At 45.2% G+C, this 12,158-nt stretch overlaps 1 protein-coding gene across 1 annotated transcript; it reads left to right on the top strand.

Moving 5' to 3' along the window:
* Window positions 1-1,286: 1,286 nt before the first annotated feature.
* Window positions 1,287-11,704, top strand: LOC111847318 (neuronal acetylcholine receptor subunit beta-2-like). The gene is made up of 6 exons (XM_023818380.2): window positions 1,287-1,359; window positions 7,337-7,482; window positions 8,382-8,426; window positions 8,527-8,636; window positions 9,674-10,628; window positions 11,198-11,704. Exons 1-6 carry the CDS (start codon window positions 1,308-1,310, stop codon window positions 11,342-11,344), a joined length of 1,455 nt encoding a protein of 484 aa, XP_023674148.1. The 5' UTR covers window positions 1,287-1,307; the 3' UTR covers window positions 11,345-11,704.
* Window positions 11,705-12,158: the final 454 nt, after the last annotated feature.

Consider the following 12,158-nt stretch of genomic DNA (forward strand, 5'->3'; position numbering starts at 1 on the left):
GTTTGAACGGTCAGTTATCTTGGTCTATGGTCAGGATCACTGAGTAGGCTTCTTGATACTGGGTAGAGCCCAAATGGCATGATATCTTTGATGATGATGATCTTGATTCAATGTAAGATTAAAAAAAAATTCTGATCGTATGACGTATACAAGGTGATAATTAAGGACTATAAATCTTATAATTAAATTGTCTATCCAATAACATCTGTTAAAATGTAAAAAAGTAACTTCTTGTGTTGCTGAATTTACATTGTCAATTCGTTTACCAAATTAAGTATTTTATCAAAATAATGTGATATACGTATTGATATACGTGTGATATACATAAACATTCCTGTGCAAAAATGGGCCAATGCTCAATGTTGGCTGTGGTGTAAACGTCAAACATGCTGAAGTTCTGGAAAAAAAAAACATTACTAAATTTAGTGTTTAACGGTAGCTTTACCGCCCGTATTTGTTTTCAGGTGTTAAAATCTATGCAACGATTTCATTAAATAATGTTTTACGCAAACGTCATAGCAACAGAAAACACAATATAAGAACTATTCCTATAACTTTTTTTGCTGTGGGCTTCCTTACTCTTTTGCGACAACGGAAAACGAGCCGTATGGAAGGACTTCAGCGTGGCTAATTGCCTAATTAAACGAATATTATCGCATATAAACGAAACAATATTCACAGCCTCACACCAGGCTTTTACTCTCAGTGCGTTTTAGCTAAAATCCTATCTCAATCTATATCTGTATTTATGTCAGTTTAATAATTATTTCTCGATGGTGACAGTGACATTATTTAATGGCATTTTAAGCTAAGTGCACATAGAACATTCTGGCCGGGGGAATCAAAGACAAATATGGTGTATTTATGCATAAAATATAGAAACAGAAGACGGCTTTTAGTCTGAATATCAGTTAGGCTGAGACGTGCAGTGTGACAGCAGCAAGCTCCGGTACTGAAACGAGCGCATCTCCAAGGAGGGGAACCCGCTCTAAAGCGTCGCCTTTATTTCCGGCTCCAGCAATATTCACTTATTCACTAATTACACCTCAGGCTGAAAAGAGCCCAGTGCTTCCGAATCCAAAGCGAAATTGGCGGGTCCGCGGCTGGGCGACCCAAGGGAAGAGGAGAAAGCGATAACGTCTTAGGAAGTAACTGGGGGGGGGGCATCGCTCAGTTAGGGGGGGGGGGGGGGGGGGGGGGGGCATGGGAGCCTAAATCGTGCCAAGCAGGGTGTTTATTGCCATGCTGTGAAGGAAGAAGGGCCAGTTTAAAGTTTAGAAAGACACCGGACAGAAGGGCTTTGGGTGATGACTGCGGCTGTGACTTTATCACTTTGCATTCTCTTCCTGTCTGTGGCAAGTAAGTACAATTACTAGGCTAAAAAAAAAGGCTTTTCTTTTGCACCCTATTCTCTTGCTTTGGTTTTTCCCTTTATTAAGTATTTCCGTATATTTCCGTATAACTGGATTATTTTAATATGCATCTTATTACGTAATGATTAAGTTGCACTTAAAATTTTGTTTTTCTGATTTACAGTTAATTAATTTTACCGATTATAAGTATTCTTTCTTTAAGTAATAAAATGTCGTCTAAATTAGGATTTGTTTAATTAAACAAGTTCATTTAAATACGATATTTGAAGCATTTTACCGTTCTTTGCGAAATGATTTGTCTGCAAATATTTAAGTGGAAGGGTAAAAAAATATTAGAAACCAAAAGAGTGGGAATGATTCGAGTGAAAGTCATAGAAAAAATATATATTATATATTCTTTCCCAAACATTTTTCCAAAATGGGAAAACACGTTTTCAGTACGTCATTATTTTACCACGTGATGTGTATAGTTGAACAGCATGTAATGACATTTTTGGATTTCGACACGTATACATGCCCATGCTTATCAAACCGACACAGCAGCTCCGATGAATAACTAGCGCCACATCCTTTCAAATATTTTGACCTATTTCAGGGTTTGGGTGGAAAAAGAATTGGGGGGGGGGTGACACTCAGACAACTAGCATATGGGCTATGTGAGAGAAACTAGAACACTTTTGCTAATCTTGTATTGTGTCGGTAATATTTTGTGACAGTACAGGTGTCTTAGTGGTGCCTCATCATTTAAAGCAATGTGCACCCTCTGCGGTGATATATGAAGCGGACGTCCGCTCTTTTTCTGAAACGTTGATCTTACAGATGTCCCGGTGGTGCGGACAATTCATCCCTACCCTATAGGGTATGAAGTATATTCAACTGCAGTATTGATTGTATGTGACCCTGATGAACGGCATAGGCTGTATGAATGCAGCGAGAAGACTGATCATGACAGAAATGCAGCGTCCGGGTGTCGGATATCCCGAGCGCAGCAAGACTGGCGACGCCTGCTTCGCGAATGACTTTCACCGAGTTGTAGCATAATATTAAGGGACGATGTGCAGCGAGTAGCTTCATAACTACCAGTTAGGCTACTGGTGATTCCCAGAAGTGCAGCTAACTTACAGTATCTACAGGCTAAACCGTGTTTTTTTTTTCGCTAATCGGTGTGTAAAATTGATAGGACAGCTGGCACACGTGGGAAACCAGATGTCCTCATTGGTAATTGCGGTATAAGGTTGGCACTTACGGAATTCGGCAGCACATCTTTCATATCCTTATTTGCGTTTCTCTGTCCTGTTCATCTTCTTGCGCAGATGCCTGAAATTGTTTCTGATCAGATATTTGTTCATTTCCGTTATTAGAAAAATCAGGACAGATTAAGCACTCACGCAGCAAGCAGCAGCCGAAGGATTAGAGAAATCAGGGAAATTAAAACGGCTATCTGATGTATTGTTTAATTTGACATGGCCTGAAGTGAACTGAAGAACAGCAATCTCTGCTCTACTTAACAGGGGTGAAATATGCACGAGCCAGGCGATGCCGATCCAGAAGCAGAGGGGAGTATTTATATTTAAAAAATTCAGAACTAACAATCAGTTATATGTATTAAACAATATGTGTAGAAATAGCAACCTATTATAACTAGTATGCACTGGTACGGATTGGCTGTGTTATGTTCGGCGTGGCTCGAATTGGGGGAAACAGGAACCGGACTCCGAAGTCGGGCGAACGAAGTGTTTTAATCACACTAAGACAAGCAGGACTATACAACACAACGTTAATGACAGATCTGGAGATACGGACTCAGACGTGGACTTAAATACACAAGATAAGCCGAAATAACAGGAAACAGCTGGTCACAATCAGGGTTTCACGTGAGGTAAATGAGGGGGCGTGGCACACAGGAGGATCGGACGAGCAGGTCATGACAGGCTGTTAGTTGGAAATGTAGAACTACAATGTTTCCTGCCTTCCCCCCCACCACCAAATGAATAGTATGCAAACTGAGATTTCCAACGTCAGCTAATGAAGTCAGCAGTGTATTCTTTTGGGCTACATCAGCTGAGTCTGGGATTAGGGTCTGTCATCACAGAGATGTGAGCTCTGAGAATATCAGCACTGAGACTTTCAGCTCTGGGTCTGTCAGCACTGTGGCTATAAACTCCAGTGCTCTAATTACCAAATCTGTCAGCACTGAGAGTGTGAGCTCCAGTGTTATCAGCTGGAGACTGTGGGATCCAGTGCTTTCAGAATCCAAGACTGTCAACACAGAAACTGTGAGCTCTGGGGAAATCAAAAGCGAGACTGTCAACTCCAATATAGCACAGAGACTGTCAGTCCAATATAGCACAGAGACTGTCAACTCCAGTACAGCACAGAGACTGTCAACTCCAGTACAGCACCGAGATTGTCAACTCCTGTACAGCACCAAGACTGTCAACTCCTGTACAGCACCAAGACTGTCAACTCCAATATAGCATGGTGACTGTCAACTGCAGTACAGCACCAAGACTGTCAAATCCTGTACAGCACCGAGACTGTCAACTCCTGTACAGCACCAAGACTGCCAACTCCTGTACAGCACCAAGACTGTCAACCCCTGCACAGCACCAATGATGTCAACTCCAATATAGCATGGTGACTGTCAACTGCAGTACAGCACCAAGACTGTCAACTCCTGTACAGCACCAAGACTGTCAACTCCTGTACAGCACCAAGACTGCCAACTCCTGTACAGCACCGAGATTGTCAACTCCTGTACAGCACCAAGACTGTCAACTCCTGTACAGCACCAAGACTGCCTACTCCTGTACAGCACCAAGACTGTCAACTCCTGTACAGCACCAAGACTGTCAACTCCTGTACAGCACCAAGACTGCCAACTCCTGTACAGCACCGAGACTGTCAACTCCTGTACAGCACCAAGACTGTCAACTCCTGTACAGCACCAAGACTGTCAACTGCAGTACAGCACCGAGACTCCAGACTCTGGAGCTCTCACCACCAACACTGTAAGTGCTGAGACAATCAACACTGAGACTGTGAGCAACACGAACAACACAGGACAGGTCCTTTATGCACAGCCAGGCATAATGCAGAAAAAGGAGCTCCAGTTTCCTAAACTAACTTTAAAGTGAGTCCACAGAAGGCATTAGGCTGAATTATTTACCAAGAAGATATTTCTGTCGGTAGAAGAATTTAATATTTAAGAAAGGAGCACAGAGGAGAACAATTATGTATACCTTCATGCTCATGCAGAGAGATTTCTCTCTTTTCTGACTAATAGGAAAGTGTGTAGAGATCCTGCTCAACCAATCAGTGACATCCTCTTTACACTGTGCCACCGTCTCCCAGGATCCATAATCCCCATGCCATGGTTTGCTTTGAGGGAATGAATCGCTGTTAAATAACTTCAGAGGACTTTGGACTGACAGGCTGAATGCAGCACTAACAGGTTTACAGCCCCAAACCCCCTTTATTCCCGACATAAAATGGCCTCTCCTCTCTGACGCAGTGACAGATCCCTCAGTAACATGTTGGCACCCTGTTTAACAAGAGATTACAATCTAATTAAAAGAATTAGATGAGCATTGAAACGTTTTAATTGCTAGAAAGGCTTAGGATGGCTGTGGGTTTGGGATTTGAGTTGCTTAGCCAGGAGCTGTGTCATACGTGTCTCCTCTGGGGGCTCTCAGCGAAGGCTTCTGGGCCTTGAACATCTGTGGCAGTGAGGATCCCAGCCCATCTCTCCACTTCCTGATGCTACCCAGAATTCACAGTCGACTTGGCAGGGCAAAAACAAAACTGCTCACCCATGTAAAATAAGCATGCTGGGATGGCGGTGATGAATTATTAGTCTTACAGTCCACATAATATTTTGTGTAGCTTGCCTTACATGTAGGGTGACATGGTGGTCCTGAGGCAGTGAATAGCTCATTAAGTTAGAACTCTGTGCCCGTTTTGGGATGGTTGTGGGTTCAAATCCCAATCGCCAGCAGAGATATCATATCAACATTGAGCCGTGAGCGACGCCCTTAAGTCCAACTGCTCCAGCAGCACTGGCTGACCCTGATCTCTGACTCCAAACTACCCTCACTTGCGCATTCCTGCTAAAGTAAATAAATGTGAATGTGGCTCAGTGGTTCTCTGTATGACCTTCAGGGTTGTGGGTTCGATTCTCATTTCATCTTTGTGCACATGGGTGTCTGCATGTGGTTCAGGCCAAAAGGCTTGAGGTCAGGTCACGTGGCGCCTATAAATTTCTCATAGCATGTGCCCAGTGACGAACCGGCATCCCATCCAGGGTGTACCCCAGCCCCGTGCCCTGCGACGGACTGGCATCCCATCCGGGGTGTACCCCGGCCCCGTGCCCTGCGACGGACTGGCATCCCGTTTGGGGTGTACCCCAGCCTCGTGCCCTGTGACGGACTGGCATCCCGTCCAGGGTGTACCCCAGCCCCGTGCCCTGTGATGGACTGGCATCCCGTCCAGGGTGTACCCCATCCCCCGTGCCCTGTGATGGACTGGCATCCCGTCCAGGGTGTACCCCAGCCCCGTGCCCTGTGATGTGAATTTTTTTCTTCCATAAATCACTGCATCAATATTCTATCCTATTCTCTCTTGCCACAAATCTGTTTCTATAATTACAAATTATTGTTTAAAGAGCACTGAAGATCTTAATAAGATGACTATTATAAAATGTAATCCATTTAAATAATACAATTATACAGCGTTGTTGTTGTTTCTGTGCTGTTCTGTATATTTTTGGTATCTGTTTTTGCACTTTGAGGTGCTTTAGCCTTTTTGCCGTTTGCAAAACACCCTGGACTCTGTAGCTCCACTCTGCTCAGGTGTGGCCAGGAAGGTTCTGGAGAGCTGAGAGGAGGCTTAGATAGAGAGAGATAGATAGATGGATAGATGGATGGATGGATGTTGTTTCCCTCCCAAAATGCCACCCACCTTTCCATTTTAATCAATAGCAATGTCCAGCATTTACCATAGCGTTGAATACTGCATGAAAGAAAGCCACTGTGCATCGATTCTTGTTCAGTTGAATTAACAGACAGATTAGCCTGACAGAGCAGATCCCCCCCCCCCCCCCCCGCTCTCTACACACAGAACAGGCTCCAGGAAGTCTGTCGACTTGTAGCATATTTAAAATTCTCAGAACCATTAACTACTGCTGATGTTTTTCCTGCTGCTATGCTAAACCTTGGTTCCGTTTCTGGAACTTTCTTTGGTTCTTTTTGTGGAACTTTCTTTGTCTACTAATTTGTTAAATTTGAGCTGAGCACCTGCTCCATGGAATTGTGGCCTTGCAGTGATTCACCCTGATGAGTGGAGATGTTCTCCTGCCGGTACTTTTAACAGAAATCCCCACACTAGGCTGATTCTCTTGCCGTACGCCACAGAAATCTCTCCTTAATCAGTCCGGTTCTGCTGCCTTCTGTCACAGAAATCCCCTCTGAATCATCGAGTTCCCGGATCTGTAGGAACTTCTCCTCTGTCATTTTTATAACACTCTTTATTCCCATGTCTTCTCCACACTGTGATTATAACGTTTTATTGTGTTTTATTATTTATCTGCCTTTGAATTCCTTCATTCTGATTGCCACCTTTAATTCCTTGGATAGATCCTACTTGATCGTTCTGATAGGTGATGGAAGCTTCTCCTTCCTTCCACGGAGTCCTGTCTCCGCTCACATTTCCGTGCCTCCTCATATCCTTTTAGTCGCACCTTTCACTTCATGTCTTTGTTGCTTCCTCTCTGCTTAATTGTGTAGATGACGGGGGGGGGGGGGGGGGGGCATCGAGAGACGCCCAATCAGCAGCCTGGCCATGAGCTTTCTTTTGTCTGGTTTTGTAGACCTCAGAGATTTCACGCGCTTGCTTCGTGGGCAGTATTTGGATCATTCCGGAATGTGTCCCGTAAACCTGATCCCGCCCCATCGTTTGTGCTGTAGCCGCGACGGCCGCCGACGCAGAGGAGCGCCTGGTCACCCACCTGCTGGACCCAGAGCACTATAACAAGCTGATCCGGCCCGCGGTCAACAAGAGCCAGCGGGTCACCGTGGCCATCCAGGTGTCCCTGGCCCAGCTCATCAGCCTGGTCAGTGGGCTACTAACGCCCCCCCGGGACGCTTCCCTACAACCAGGTGTTAGTGTCCCGCCCAGGGACACAGGCAGCCGCCCCCCCACACAGCATGCTTCACCGCTGAACTCCACATTGTCTTGGATGGTGAACGCTGGAGGGGGGCATCTTCACTAGGGTAGCGTTTCTCATTCAGGGCCTCAGGGACCCCCAGACGGACCACCGGGTCAGCAGCCGGGGGGGGGGGGGGGGGAGCGGAAACGTGGACCGTCTGCTGGTCCCCAAGGACCGGGTTGAGAAACGCTGCCCTGGGGCGCCAGATGGGCTTCTAATGGTACCCGCCCTGGTCCCACCCTCCCCCAGGAAAGAAATATGCCATCACACAGCCAATGACCTGCCGCCGTTTCCTCGATTTGACTCAGAAACAAACCCATAGATTCACGGGCTTAGGTTTGGTGTCAGTACTGATAGGGAGCAAATCAGCCCCCCCCGCCCCCCTAAACACACACCGTAGTCCCGCAGTATTGGTCCACACTGAAATCTATGTCCTTTCTTAGATTCAGCTCTGAAGACTGCATGTGACTCACTCCTTTAGAAGCTTTAGTCATTGCAGATTGACTATTGTACTTATACAATTATTAATCAATGCATTCCATGGACCAGTCCGTATGATGTCACTTTCAATAGCATAAACCCAATGGAATTCTTTAGCTATACATTACTTTTGCATTATAAGTCTGTCAATCTCTGTCTTTGATTATACTGCATATTAACTTGGATTCTTAAGAAAATAAGGGCTTTACTTTCCTTTGAATCCCTGACTATTCTACAAATACAATGGAAAAGCTTTAATAATTTAGCACATGTCTTTTAGCCATTGATCTCTGGTCTGGTGATGGTCTCTCTGTCTTCTGCAGAATGAAAGGGAGCAGATCATGACTACGAACGTGTGGCTTACCCAGGTACGCAGCCTGTATCTCCACTATTCACCACTTAAGTGCTGTTCCTGCAGATGGAATCTGCGGGCGTCACTTATGGTCGTGTTCCTCATGGTCTCTGCAGGAGTGGAATGACTACCGGCTGATGTGGAACCCCGAGGAGTACGAGGGGATCCAGAAGCTCCGCATGCCATCACAGCACATCTGGCTGCCGGACATTGTCCTCTACAACAAGTGAGAGTTCTCTGAATCTCTGCCGTGTCTTGTCTTTAGTTCCATGTTTTGCTAATAGCCTGTGTTATTTTAGGGTCAACATGAGCAATTAGAACGTCTAAAAAAGCAGACAGGTGTTCTCAAAGGCCGGATCGCAAGTTGATTCAGACTGACCCGGTAATGCACATTATGAATCAATATGGTTAACGTAAAAATGCTTAACAAGGTTTGAAGTTCAAAAATACAATGTAGAACCAACACACTTTGCACGCACATAACTCATCATATTACATTTTTTGTGCCCGTTAAGTAAAGTGTTACTGGCCTGTGTTTACTACACTGTGATTAGCGATGGAAGGGTTGGTGATCTTCAGAATCCACTCCTGTTCCAAGTCAGACTTCCTTTTAATGATGACCATTCTCTCACATGGGTCACGGTCAACCTCGTGTTCTTGGTGGTTCTCCATGATCACTGATCTAGATCCTGAAGTTGGGGCCAAATTATACCTTTTATGGGCTGAAGATGCTAAGTTAACATTAGCAGCACATATGGTGTTCAGAATTCAGAATGAAATAGCCACACATTCGTAGACAAGGCCGTTGTTTTCCTGCGTGATTCGCTGTAGGTGCATCTGCTTACCGTTGGTACTCGTTCTGAGATGCCCGTCATGTTTATTTGACTGTGGGCTTCCAGAGGTATTGCAACATAGCCTCATAAAAGCTGGATGAAGGAGACAGCCAGAAGGCTCGATTATCCTAACTATGGTGGTGTCAGATTTCATTATACCTTCTTTGAAGCGGCAGACCACATGTTTTGCTATTCTGACCAACGGGATGATTTTAAAAGCAAATTAGCGTGGAAAAAATATGCTGTGCTTTAATAAGATAATACTCTAAGGAGTCGACTGATGGAAATGTAAAATATCTGCAGTACATCTACTAAAAATTCAGTCATATGCTTGGTTAACATTGTTCACAGCTGGCAAAACGTCACGCCTTTAGACACGAATCCTCATCTGAATGGTTGTAATCCTTGTCTGTTTCTCTGCTTCTGTCAGTGCTGACGGTACCTATGAAGTGTCTTTCTACTGCAATGCCGTGGTCTCCAGCAATGGGGATATATTCTGGCTGCCTCCGGCTATCTACAAAAGCTCCTGTAAAATAGAGGTGAAGGACTTCCCCTTCGACCAGCAGAACTGCACACTCAAGTTCCGGTCATGGACGTACGACCACACTGAGATCGACCTCATACTGACTAGCGATTTCGCTAGCCGGGATGACTTCACGCCCAGTGGCGAGTGGGACATTGTGTCTTTACCAGGGAGGAAAAATGAGGACCCGAATGATGTCACTTATTTGGACATCACCTATGACTTTATCATAAAGAGGAAGCCTTTGTTCTACACCATCAACCTCATCATCCCGTGTGTCCTCATAACCTCACTGGCCATCCTGGTCTTCTACCTGCCGTCTGACTGTGGAGAGAAGATCACCCTCTGCATCTCTGTCCTCCTGGCCCTCACTGTCTTCCTGCTCCTCATCTCCAAGATAGTACCCCCCACCTCACTGGCTGTGCCCTTAATCGGCAAGTACCTGATGTTTACCATGGTGCTAGTCACCTTCTCCATCGTCACTAGCGTCTGCGTGCTCAACGTGCACCACCGCTCACCCAGTACCCACACCATGCCCCCTTGGGTCAAGCGGACCTTCCTCCACAAGCTGCCCGCCCTGCTCTTCATGCGAAGGCCCAGGACCTCCAATGTCCGGGAGAGGTTCCGGCGGAAGCAGCAGCAGAGAGCCCGCTCCGAGCTGAAGTTGGGGAAGGCCGAGGCAGAATCCCTCCACGTCAACGAGGAGTCGGCCAAGAGGTTTGGCTGGAAGATCAGCAACCTCTCGGAAAACACAGAGTTCAGGAAGAGGATGACCGTCAAGTGCAATGTGGATGTGGAGCAGGCCGTGGATGGGGTGCGGTACATCGCTGAGCAGATGAAGAGCGAAGACGATGCTGAGAGTGTGAGTATAAGCAGATCTCTCATGGGAACGGGGTGTAACTGCTGCAGAGTCAAATGTAGCTCCATGAAGCATGCTTGGTTAAAGCAAGTGACTGACAGTGAAATGCATGTTAGTCATAATAATTCTCTATTAACCTGTGGTGGTGTAACCTTAAAGAACATCCATCTCTTTGCTCATGTCATGTTAAAGAACATCCATCTTTTTGTTCATGTCACCTAAAGAACATCCATCTCTGTTCATGTCACCTAAAGAACATCCATCTCTGTGTTCATGTCACCTAAAGAACATCCATCTCTGTGTTCATGTCACCTAAAGAACATCCATCTCTGTTCATGTCACCTAAAGAACATCCATCTCTGTTCATGTCACCCTAAAGAACATCCATCTCTGTGTTCATGTCACCTAAAGAACATCCATCTCTGTTCATGTCATCATAAAGAACATCCATCTCTGTGTTCATGTCATCGTAAAGAACATCCATCTCTGTGTTCATGTCATCTCACATGAAAAGTACCAGACAGTGAAGCACCTGAACACACTGCTAAGCTAAGCACTGCTTCCTGCTCCAGATCATTGAGGACTGGAAGTACGTGGCCATGGTGATTGACCGGCTCTTCCTCTGGATATTTGTCCTGGTCTGCATGACTGGTACCATGGGTCTGTTCATGCAGCCCCTGTTTCAGAGCTACAGCTCGCTGGGAGCCGCTGACCAGTAAGCAGAATACTTCACCCATTTTCCAGAACAGCGTAGCCCAGACACCCTTGGTAACTGAGTCATAGTCACATATCTATAGATAACCTCAGGACCTCCTTTGGCAGACACAGTATTACAAATCCAGGTGTACTAAACCACAATTTTCGCTCCATGTTTTACTTTTTATTTTGTATGATTTTAACATTTTCTTTTTCCAATGGCCCAAACTTGATGTTGCGATTTGACCTTTCACCTCTGCCCTGTCATCTGACAACGAAGACCTCACTTTGAAGAGTCAAACTTCAGAAGTCTAAATGTGACCAGCTGTTATACATCAAAGCAATAGAACACATGGATTCATGTTTTGGGGGAAGGTTTTTATTTTTTAATAATAATAATAATAATAATACATTTTATTTAAAAGCGCCTTTCAAGACACTCAAGGACACTGTACACAACAAATGATAAAAAAAACAAACATAAGAGCAAACAATTTACAAAATCTATATAAAACAATCCAAATTAAAAAGATAGAATAAAAGAAAGGTTATGTTGGAAAAGCAAATTGAAACAAGTGAGTTTTGAGCCTAGATTTAAAAAGAGAAAGAGAAGTAATGTTTCTAAGGTCTGGAGGAAGCGAATTCCAGAGGCGGGGAGCAGAGCAGCAGAAAGCTCTGCTCCCCATGGTGGCAAGACGGTGAGAAGGGACAGAGAGAAGAAGAGAGGAAGAGGATCTGAGGCAGCGTGATGGAGTGGAGACCTGAACCAAATCAGACAAATATGGAGGGGAGAGGTGATGGATGGCCTTAAATGTATACAGAAGGATTTTGAAGTTG

Source organism: Paramormyrops kingsleyae, chromosome 12 (genome assembly GCF_048594095.1).
Source record: "Paramormyrops kingsleyae isolate MSU_618 chromosome 12, PKINGS_0.4, whole genome shotgun sequence".
NCBI lineage: Eukaryota > Metazoa > Chordata > Actinopteri > Osteoglossiformes > Mormyridae > Paramormyrops > Paramormyrops kingsleyae.

What these genes read in the sequence shown, in the direction of transcription:
- LOC111847318 (XM_023818380.2), top strand. Translation starts at nt 1,308, where the DNA reads ATGACTGCGGCTGTGACTTTATCACTTTGCATTCTCTTCCTGTCTGTG. An exon ending in TCTCTTCCTGTCTGTGGCAA is followed by an intron (nt 1,360 to 7,336) that starts GTAAGTACAATT and finishes TTTGTGCTGTAG; the next exon opens with CCGCGACGGCCGCCGACGCA. An exon ending in CGAACGTGTGGCTTACCCAG is followed by an intron (nt 8,427 to 8,526) that starts GTACGCAGCCTG and finishes TGGTCTCTGCAG; the next exon opens with GAGTGGAATGACTACCGGCT.